At 35.3% G+C, this 11989-nt stretch overlaps 1 protein-coding gene across 1 annotated transcript; it reads right to left on the bottom strand.

The window, feature by feature from the left end:
* Window positions 1–1381: 1381 nt before the first annotated feature.
* On the bottom strand, window positions 1382–2626 carry LOC122310098. The gene has a single exon (XM_043123984.1). The coding sequence runs from the start codon at window positions 2624–2626 to the stop codon at window positions 1382–1384; it is 1245 nt and encodes a 414-aa protein (XP_042979918.1).
* Window positions 2627–11989: the final 9363 nt, after the last annotated feature.

The following is an 11989-nucleotide window of genomic DNA, read 5'->3' as shown; positions in this document are numbered from 1 at the left end:
TTTTGAGTTCGTCGGTGCCTCTCACGATCCTTTGTCTGAAACCTAATTCCATTCATTATGCAGCCAGCGTACGACGCAACCCACTTGTCGGGACCACATGCAAGTGCATATATTTCATCTTTGACACTATCTGGATCCATCACACGCTTCTCTCGAATCTATATTCCAATGAAAAGACAAAACCAATCACATTAGTGTGTAAAATCCAATTGACAATTAAACAACATTTTGGTTCAAAAATGTGGCCTCGTCCCATTTTTACTAATATTATACAACAGTTAAGATAGAATTTGTTGACCATCTTTTATCTTATGGATTCAATTGGCACAGACCTCCATAACCGGGGTACATATCGCGAAGGTTGTATGAATCAAGAGAAATATGTACGTGTTTCTTGAACCACCCAGGAAATTGAGCTTGGTGCCTGCGAGCAATGTTGGTTGCTCCTTCCCTTGTAATCATGTTATAATGGTCACTGCAAAATAGAGTCGTATCACTACACAGTGTAATCAGTATCCGAGTAGTATTTTGGGCTTAAACCAAAATTTGATACCACTTACTCGAGGTATTGCTCGATCTCGCCACAGTTATTGAGAACATACCAGTGGGCTCTTGAGAATAATTTCTCGGCTAGCATGTGAATGTTTGCCGCCCCAAGCGGACGTACCCTTTGTGAGAATACAGAGAAAAATTCTTCAATACGTTGTTCTTGAATGTCTGAGTTTCTATCAACCCGTTGATATCTGGTCTCAATGTCGTTGAGATACATTGAGCAAAACGTCAGACACTCAACATGAACATATGCTTCAGCAATTGAACCCTCAGGGCGGGCTTTGTTCCGGACATACCGCTTGAACTTCCCCAGGTACCTCTCAAAAGGATACATCCACCTGTATTGCACTGGTCCAGCAAGTAATGCCTCGTCCGGCAAATGAATTGCGAGGTGCACCATTATATCAAAAAATGCAGGTGGAAATATCATCTCAAGTTTACATAGGATGATAGAAATATCTGCCTTTCGCCGATGCAATGATTCATAAGTCAATGTTCGAGCACACAATTCCCTGAAAAATGTACTTAACTCGGTCAAAGCTAGCCGAATGTCGGGCCGCAGATAACCACCAATAGCGACGGGAAGCAAACGTTGGAGAAAAATATGGCAGTCATGACTTTTCATTCCAGAAATTTTGCCTTCACCAATATTCACACACCGAGCAATATTAGAGGCGAAGCCATCTGGAAAAGTAACCTTTGACACCCACTCACAAAAGGATATTCTCTCATTATGGTTTAGTGTGTAACATGCAAGACTCATTCTGCAACGATCACCACCCGGACGTAAGTGTAATTCCTTCCTCAGTCCGAGATGTTCCAAATCCCTTCACGCATTTGCAGTGTCCTTACTCTTTCCATCAATACTCAGCAAGGTGCCCAACACGCTATCACAGATGTTTTTCTCAATATGCATTACGTCTAGGTTATGCCTCAATTCCACGTCTTGCCAGTATGAGAGATCGAAGAAGATGCTTTTCTTTGTCCAGTTCAATTCTTGTGGTGCCCGTTTCCGCTTCGGTGAAGTTTTCCCAAACTGGACGTCGGAGACCATGCATAATTGCTCAAGTATAGATTGGGGCGTAGGGAATGATGGTTGTAGCCGATCTTCGTTCGCACCATTGAAAGCACGTTTATTCTTTCTCCAAGGGTGGTCCAGCGCCAACCATTGACGGTGGCCCATATAACAATGTTTACGCCCATAGGCTAACCACATAGATTCAGTATCTACATTGCACACAGAACAGGCCAACTTCCCCTTGGTGCTCCACCCAGAAAGATTCGCATATGCAGGAAAATCATTTATAGTCCAGAGTAAAGATGCATGTAATCGGAAAACATCGGAACTGAATGCATCATATGTCTCAATACCAACCTCCCATAATTCTTTCAATTCATCAATTAAAGGACGCAAGAAGACATCGATATCATTTCCTGGTGATTTAGGACCAGGTATCAAACATGTCAATAGAAAGTATGGGTCTTTCATGCAAGACCAAGGTGGTAAGTTGTACGGCAGAAGTATGACAGGCCATATACTATAGGGCTTGCTCATGTTATTGAACAGGTTGAATCCGTCACTCGCAAGTCCAAGACGTACATTACGAGCATCTTTGGCAAACCAATCATGTTTCCTGTCAAAATCTTTCCACACTTTGGAATCAACTGGATGCCTCATAGAGCTGGAATCATCAATACGCCCCTCTTTATGCCATCGCATCGCTTCTACTGTCTTCTTCGACATATAAAGTCGTTGCAGCCTAGGCTTCAATGGAAAATAACGCATCACTTTCTGCGGTACCCGCTGTTTACTTGTCATTGACACCCACCTAGATGCTTTGCATTTAGGGCACTCATCTTTCTCTTCATCTTCTTTCCAAAACAAGATACAGTCATTGGGGCATACATGGATTTTGGTGTAACTAAATCCCAACCCACGCTCTAGCTGGCATGCATCATTATAGTCTTCAGGCAAGAGAGCAATCGGGAAGGCAGATTTCAATAGCTTAAGCACCATGTTAAATGACTTCACGTTCCAACCACCGATAGTCTTGATGTGCAGCAACTTCACCATAAATGATAGCTTTGAGTAGTTAGTACACTCAGGATAGAGCGGACGTCGTGCATCCTCAACGTACTGTTCAAATGTATTGTGACTTGATGACCGGACGTTGCTAGGTTCAGCATGATCATCGTCGCTGCCACCAGCATTTAAACCTTCTGTTCTATCCACGAAGGATCCCACCCATCTAACATCTTATCAACGTCATCAATGTACTCGCCAACCTCATCTCCATCATCCTCTAAATCATATGACCGGTTGGCATGAAAAGGATCATCTTCTCCATGAAATATCCAGTGCGTATAACTTCCATCAATCCCTCGCAAGAATAGATGATCCCTCACAACAGTAAATGGTTGGAAAAAATTATTACGACATATCCGACAGGGGCACCTAATGGAGTCACTGGCTGGCGTGGTGGATTGCGCCAAGGCAAGGAAATGGTTTACTCCTTTGGCATATTCATGGGACCGCAATCTATCTTCAATATTCATCCAAGATTTATCCATTTAATTCTTGTTAACAAAAAAAAGGACAGTCCGTACTTTCCCAATATAACTTAATATGAAGTTGACTTTTCAAGACCTATTCATAATGGTTGGTCCCTGACAGATTTAAATGGATAAAACAATATTCAGCCATGACGTAGGAAAAAAACAGAACCATTCCAAAAGTGAAGTTGCATGGGTGAGGCTCTATTGCAATAAGTTTACTGCAAGGCACAACAGTAACTGCAGTCCATGATGCTTGAGTAAGAAGCATGCAAGAACTTAACCCAGCCATGAAGGAGGTTGTACATTTATGTCATGAAAAATGTAAGTATCCAACCTCCTAAATGTTCATTTTTTACCAACTAATGGACAAATATACATGGTATCTAATTTTTGGGACGTATTTTAACTAAATACGGACTTTGGCTGTTATACAAGTGGCATTCTATGGGAGGTGCTGCTGTTCAGACAAATCAGTCAGAGGGGAAAAAAAAACAAGTTACAGTTGCTTGAAACTATGCAACTTTAGAATTCAAGTTGGCTTATGTAATCATTAAGAGGGGTTAGCATTATAGTCAGGATTTATTCAACAATAATGTAAGTGCACTGTCATTGACATATACATTACAAAGCAAAATACATCCCCTATTCGCTACAGCATGCTTATCCAATTCTGCAGTATAAAACCCCAATTACTTGTACCAACAACATGCTGGAAATGCAGTCCATCTAGACAGACCCCATTTTAGGCCAAAGCCATGAATGCCAGATGATGAACTTTGTTCTGAAATGTCCAGAATCATATAATCTTCTACACAAATCCTAACATATGTGGTTAATATGCAAGCTAGCAAGGTAAACGATTGTATTCAATAGGTGTTATAATAAAAATACTGATTTCAAGTTCAGGTTTCCATCTTGCATAGCTTGGAAGACTACATTGTACTACGCCATGGAAAAGAAGAGGTCAAACAATCAAATTTCGGGTATGCTGATAATTACTGCTTTGTGATAAGTCTATAGCACACGATAGCATATATTGTCTTATAATCAGTCTAGGTTGCTGTTATTTTCATTTGCATACCGTGGAATTTTCCCCCCCATCAACTGCATTGAACCATTTGCTATCTGGAAAATGCCATGAACACCTAAAAAATTCTGAATAATGTGGAAAAATCCGACTCTCAATAATTCATACTCATTCGGCGTCACTACATGAACAAAAATACGTTTCTTTGGACGAAATTCTTCATCCCAAAAAAGTATCAGTCATGTCTTGAAATCTTCACATTATTAGTGGAATCAGCACATAGCTTAGGTCTACTGGCCTGCATTTATGATACGTTAGAAATAGTACGAAATTGTTGTCATTAATGGTCTCCCAATGTGTTTGATCCAGATGGTGAATGATATATAGGACCGGAAAACATGCTGACTTTGTTAGATGGATTTGTATACGGATGTATGGTGTGGTTACATTCAAGTTAGATGTGTTTTTTAAAGCAATTTCAACCATTTCAGTGTGTTTGATAGCCATACGTACCTTTATTTATTGTGTCGTGTCATAAGGTGTGTTGAACAAGGTTGAGATGAAGGGTCTTGAAATTATAGCTTATTAAGGATGCCAATCCTTGATATCGCCTATATTCCACAGTAATATTAATATGATTGAGAAAATATATGCAATTGCTTTTTTATCTCAGGAGCAGAAACGGCTGCAAGACCAACTTGCAGCAGAACAAGAGGCCCGATTTGGTTCAAGGCCTACACCAAAGAAGCCGCTGGGACAAAGCACCAGTGCTAACACTGTGGTTGGAACACCCACTGGTCGTCGTGTGACAACCCCTTCAGGCCGCCAAGGAATATCAGCTGGGAAGGAACATAGAGATGGCAGGAACATAATTCCTGTAAACTATGTCGCACTTCCCAAGGATGATTCAGTCTCAAGGGGAACATAGGCTGTTTTTCAATGTTTTGACCTCATTGTAAATGAGTGCTTTTCTAGACTTCCATCCTCCCTCTTTGTATCTTACAGTAGAAGAACTCTTTCTTTCCATATAATAAGAAATTACAACTCTCGATATATATAATCATAATAATGTTAATGGCTTATGTTTCAGGATTGAATTATTCAACATTGCATGGAAAATGTATATGAGAATTTCATGATTTGGTGGTTCAATAGAGACCATGCATATAGGATCCAGTAGCAGATCAGAAGTTAACATTATTTCTAGGAATCAGATCGAGCATTTCAAGAGTTTGTTGAAGAAATCCACTATCTTTAGAAAATCATCCCTTCTTTTTCAGACAACTCAAAATCCAGGCCATCTTTCAGAGAACCTAGCTACCAATTGTGCGGGTACGTGCTTTCCGAGATGAAACTTTGTGCAACTAGGAACCAAGTATATATGGGGCCAGCAACCAGCTTATGTTTAGGACCGGACCCCTTCTGTGCATGCGTTCTGTGGAGCATGAAAGTGAATTCCACTTCAATCCCAATGATATATGGTGCTTGCATGCTTTACTGCCAGCTAGCTATAATTATGGCCGCTGGCCTGCATAATCTTAAGACCACAATTCTGTGAAGTTCTTCAGGGTTTTTATTTTTATTTTTTCCCATTCCTCATAATTTTTAATTGCAGATACTGTAATGGGTGGGAATGATAAATTGGAAAATCTTGTGGAAAAGACCTTATAACAATTATAATGTCTAGCTAGTGCTTTTACATTAACTGATTCAATTGAGCGTTGTATCTGTTATTCTACGGAGGCTAGCATTTGGACGCAGTCTATATATATATATATATATCTGTTCGATCCATTGCCTGTTGACTCAAAAAAGGAGGGTAAGTAACTTTCTTGAACGTCATCATGCTTGCTACCCCCACTACTACTTGTAATTCCTAGTTCTTGACAATTTGTGTTATCCGACAAATCCGAAAAACTGTGCCTTCCGACAACGATGTCGGCCCCAAAATTCAAAACATCGTTAGCAAACTTTCGTTCCTGCATTCCTCACCATGTGTTTACTAAAAAAGAAAACACAACAATCCCAAAACAGATATTATATAGCATGCACTTAATGTTTTGGCAAACAGGGCTCCCCTTTAGTGTGTATGCAACTGTGAAACCACACACAAACAGGGCTCCCCGTGTCCTAGACTATATAATCTCACTGCATTTCTCACGTATTTCCCACTTTACATGCAAATCCTCTCGGGTGATATAAATCTACTCTTCAACAAATCACTATCCATTCATCTTACATCTCAACAATTTAAAGCCAAACAAACGGAAAAATATAGCATAACAGGGGCAGCAATGCACAGCAAAACGAATAATAGTTTATACATACCGTAGCTCCATTGCAGTCATTGTTGATAGCTCACAATAAAGGGAGCCAAAACATAGGGGAGATTTTTGTAAGTATAAATTCTGAAGGGAAGGGGCTGACCTGCGTGGTCCAGCTAGGAACCATGGACGTATGCCGATACTGTTGCCAATCGAAACCAGCAAAATCAATCAGTATTGGCTGGAAATATTGTCACCGTCGACGACAATTTGGAGGTTGCTGGTTCATCAAGAAGATGGATAACTTCGGCAACTGCATTATGGCCTCTAGGATAATATTTGGTTCTGTGATTTTCGGAGCTAGGGCTGTGGGTTTCGCCCAAATTATGGTATGGAAATGATAGAGGGTCGGCTGGCGAGAAGAGAGGGAAAATAAGGCGCTAAGTAGGGCCCTTTTATATAAGTCAGCTATTGTGACGACTTTAGGTTGTCACAAAAGGAATCAGTTATCAACTTAATGTATACAGCTTTCAGTGAGGATTCTATGTCGTTATAACAAACACTTGCTGGGCAGAATTTGACTTATTGTGACAAAAATATTTTCGGTGTGCATTACTTGCCGAGAATACCCACTTTTACTGTCAACTTCATTGGACATTTTTGGGGACTGTATTTTTGTGAAAATACATATGTCTTTCCTGGCAATTTATCTTCTGCCGGAAAAAAAATGGTGGCAACAAGCAGATTTTGTTGTAGTGAATATTCTAGATGGATTGGAGATCTGCTTTAAGACATACATCACTTCTATCATGACATGCATATAGTACTATATAATATGCTTCTATCAGATAATCAAGAAAAAAAAAATCATAAGATTAGTGAAGTAAACAATTTATAATATTTAAGAGGAAAATGCGAAGGTATTCTAATATATTTGAAGGCATATATTCGTACGTACCTAAAATGTAAATTTTTTTCCTTTTTCTTTTTTTCTCAACCACAATTAATTAATAATATCATACTTTGATCTATTATGTCAGCTTTTATTATATATCATACACGCACTCCATTACAAGAAAAATAAATATTTATAATTAATTTTATATAATAAAAATAATTATTTACGATGAAAATAATTTTATTTTAACTTTAAATAGATATTTCGTTAAAAATAAATGATCGTAAATAAACAATTTTCTTTTAGCATATTTCATCGATATGTCATGTGTATTCAAGTCGATAAAAAATATTAGACTAGCTAGACAGATCACCTGGGACCTTGCATATTGCATGCATGGTCCCTTCAAACACTAGTACTATTTCATCGTGCATGATGTGTATGCATGGAAGAAAGATTTCAATATGGTCCCTTTAAAAGTTTGAATACCATTTGAAAGAAATTACTGTTGTTTAGAAGCTCGATAATTTACAGTCATCGGCGGTCGAATGAGAAATAAATGGCAAGATAGTCAGGCCACACTAGCTAGCTAGGATGATTAGCGCGCAGCATCTCCAGCTAGCTTATTAATTAATTAAACCCTCAATCTTCTTAATGTATATAATAATATAACTCAAACATGATCGTCAGCAGACGTCGGCGTGATCGTTAGGCAGTACTCCAAAGTACTCTACCAACCTAGCTAACACGTACAAAGCCAACCTACATGTACGTACGTGTTGCATGGTATCAATCCAAATGACATCGATCTTCATGAGAATTGTACGTATTTAATTGTCTAGTACTCTCGAACGACGAAGCCTTAAGGCCATGGCAACATCTTAAAAATTATGAGTTGAATTGGAGCTAGCTTTGGTCATGAGTACTTCAATTGGTTTATTCCAGATTAGGTCGAGCATTTTCATGTTGCAATAGTGATCAAGAGAATAGATCATGATTGGAGTGGTGCAAGATCATTGTACGTACAAACAAATGTCTAGAAATTACATCAGGGCTAGGAATACTATTGAGCACTTGACTTTGAGATCATGCAAATTAAGAATGAGAAATTCTAGCTGCAATCATGATTGTATAAATATTGTGCAATCATTTTAAAAAATAAATAAATATAAAATTCATGTGAAAAAAATTAATATTTTAATAATAAACCTCATATTTTTTCAAAATGAATGATTTAATTTTGAGCCTTTTGAAAATACCAATATTGCTTTGAACTCATCCAAAACCAAAAAAACAGTAAGTGGAATGGGCCATGGCCTTAGTTTGGGTTTAATAGCACTTCCACCATCAAATGCTATAGTGGGATGTGAGAGGAATATGGATCCAAATCCCATGCCATGGGTTGAGTGACACACACATTTCAGAAGGGGCGCAGCACCAAAGCCATGCTCGCGTCCATGCAACAGACTCCATGCCTCAACTGCAGGGACGAAGCCTACGCCCTTCGTAAAAAGTTAAGAGGGGTACATTACTATATTGTCCATAAGTTTTGAAGTGGGTCATTTTTGTCATCATTAAATTAGAGTAGATTTTGCTTATAATATTATTTATCTTTTAAGAAATTCATTTTTCTATATTTTTACTCACTTTATTTGTTTGTTCATTAATGTACCACTTTAGAGGTTGATGGTATTCTTAAAAATCTCAATTCAATTATTTATTTTAACCTAAAAATATTCAACCACCTTCCTAAATTTATAATGGGACTTCGCCTCTGTCTTCAAGATTTGTGGATTGCTCTACTACCCAAAAGGTCGGCGCGCATGCAGTGTGGACTGCAGGGGAGGGAAGTGATCTAGCAAGAGTGCACCTCAATAATTCAATTATGCAAACGTAGAAGGTTATGTGTGCTTTGGAAATCATTTGCGGATATGAATATTGCCACCACCGACACCTCCCAACATTAGCGTAAACGATAAAGACAAAAAGTACAGCAAATAAAAGAGTAAAAAATAAAAATAAATCACAAGAACCAAAGTAATTGACTTTTTCGTACAACCAGTTTTTCACACGACAAGACATGAATCATCGAGGTTAAACTGGACGTTCTCTTCCATCTTCTGAAAAGCAACCATTTTCACGGCTTGCCTAAGATCATTAAATTATTGGCAAACTCGGCCCGCCAACATTAAACTTTAACCGAGAAAAGGTACAACAGTCTCCGTTTATACCGAAGAAATTTATGAGTTCTTTTAACTCTCTTATAAAATCAATTTAGAGAGAAAAGTTAGCTTTAATCTTATAAATATATTCAAAATCTTATTATGATATTCTTTTTCACGTATATATTAATATTTTTTTTATTTTTATCACAAGATAAATAGTGTGAGCGTTGCATACTCTGATATTTTATAAAACAATTCATAAGCCTAACAATCTTATAAAATCGGTTTAAAAAAAGAAATTTTTTCTAATCTTATAAATATGCTCAAGACTTTATCAATAAATAATGTGTGACTTATTCATCAACATATATATTGAGTTAAGTTGAATTGTAAATAATAATATTTTGTTGATTTTATAAAAATAGATTTAATTTTTTTAAATTGAAATAAATTTAATTTTTTATATTAAAAATATATGAAGTAGGTTGAAATAAGTTTAACTTTTTTATAAAAAAAATTGATAAAATAGTGAGTATTATCAATAATTGATATGAAATGAGTTGAGTTTGATTCGACAATCAAATACAACTTTAAGAATCTATTTTAAAATATAATTATTTTCAGATATTTTTATATTATTTATAAATTATTCCTTATTATTATTTATATTTGAAGTATTCTGAAAGAAGCTTAATTGCCATGAACTAAGAGTGTCACTAATAAGTTAAATAGTTATAATTAGTTTCCTATTGGCACTCCCATCACAAAAAGGCAAAAACATTAAAAATTTTATATATAGTAAATTTTGTATATTTATACACTCTATTAATATAATTAGTTATATCGTTTTTTTTTTACCAATTATTTCAATTATACAGTTAGATTTTTTTTTTTCAATAACAATATTTTACAAAATAGAATTAAATGTCCACAAGACTATATGACTATTTGGTTGATCTTATATAACTCTAATCAATTATAGTTATATAAAATAACAATATTTTTATAATATTTTATAATTATGCTCTTAAAATAGTGAATTATATATGTACATGTATATATTCTTTAAGGGGAACCGATGCCTGAAAAATAAAATTTAAAATTGAATTTAAATCTTCACCGTTTGTTGAAAAAAAATATATACGTGTCAACATTAAATTATCAGAACAGAAGATGTCGTGTTAATGATAAAGTGGAGGTAAGCCGAACCCATAGGTGGCAATAGCTTTTCTCTTTAGCCAATAAACCCACTTTTTAAACTAATCATGTTATCTTAACTTAAACGGGGATCAGATCAGGGGTGACCCACCTTATAAGCCATGCTTGTCTTTGTTCTTAACGAGGTCTTTATCATACGATGCGACAACCTTTGCCAATCTGTCCAACCTGTTGACTAACCATTTTTCAGTGTTTATATAAATATATATATATATATATTAATAAGTATTATAGTTATAAAAATAAATTTATATATTAATATAATTTAAATTTATTTTGTAATAAAATTATAATAGACGTTTAGGATTTCAAATATCACCGTCAAACACAGGAGGGCTATAAATTATTTCTAATAATTTATAATATCAAACGGTCCTACAAAGACGAAATCAGCTTGATGGCACAAAATAACAAAGAGATACTGTTTTTTTTTTTTTTTTTTTTTACTATCATAATTCATTAAATATTTCCAATGATTAAAGATATTTGCAAAGACAATAATAAATATAATAGAGCACCTCTAATACAACCTAATAGGGTCCTTTGAATTTTATTTATTTATGTTGAAATGATCAAAATATTTTATATTTTTATACAAGATATATTATGCTAGCAATTTCATTTAAAAATTAAGAGAATCTTTGTCTATTTTGTAATAAAATCCTATTCATTCAACCTAAATCAGAGAGGATGGTTATCGTATTCATATTTTATTTTAAATGAATAATATTCATTTTACATCTATATTTTTATGGGATCTACTACAAACAAACAAATAAATAAATAAATAAAATAAATTTATAAACTGACATGATTTTATCAAATATATCTAATATTTTTTATAATAAAAATAACTTTATAATATGATATACCACATCAAACTATATTATTTTATAAATTTATTTTTATATAATTTTTTCATAATTAAAATATTTTTCTATTTATGTATAGATCACATCTCTGCCAACCATGTTTGAGCATAAACAATTTAACAAAAGAAAAAAAAGTTGTCTGAACAGGAACATCAAATTTTTCATCCAAAACAGCAGTTAAGAAAGAGCAAACTTTGAGTCTTTGAGAACCTTGTTACACGTTACAAAACTTTAATGCATTATTCAGAAAACGATTGTGAAAGGAACTAAAGATAGAGATAGAGCAAGCGCTGACAATTTGAGATGCAGTGCGTTTACGTTTCGTAGTTTCCTTGCTACTACCAATGATATATTTAAATCTTGAATTGAAGTGCCCAGTTACAGCTTACGAAAAAGGAAGAAAAATGAAACAGATTGTTTGAATATTTTGAACTTTT

This window comes from Carya illinoinensis, chromosome 5, assembly GCF_018687715.1.
Source record: "Carya illinoinensis cultivar Pawnee chromosome 5, C.illinoinensisPawnee_v1, whole genome shotgun sequence".
NCBI lineage: Eukaryota > Viridiplantae > Streptophyta > Magnoliopsida > Fagales > Juglandaceae > Carya > Carya illinoinensis.
Note: the sequence above shows the minus strand (reverse complement) of the source record. Positions and strands in the feature narration are given on the sequence as shown.

Coding starts and splice junctions, on each gene's coding strand:
- LOC122310098 (XM_043123984.1), bottom strand. CDS start 2,626: ATGGTGAAGTTGCTGCACATCAAGACTATCGGTGGTTGGAACGTGAAG.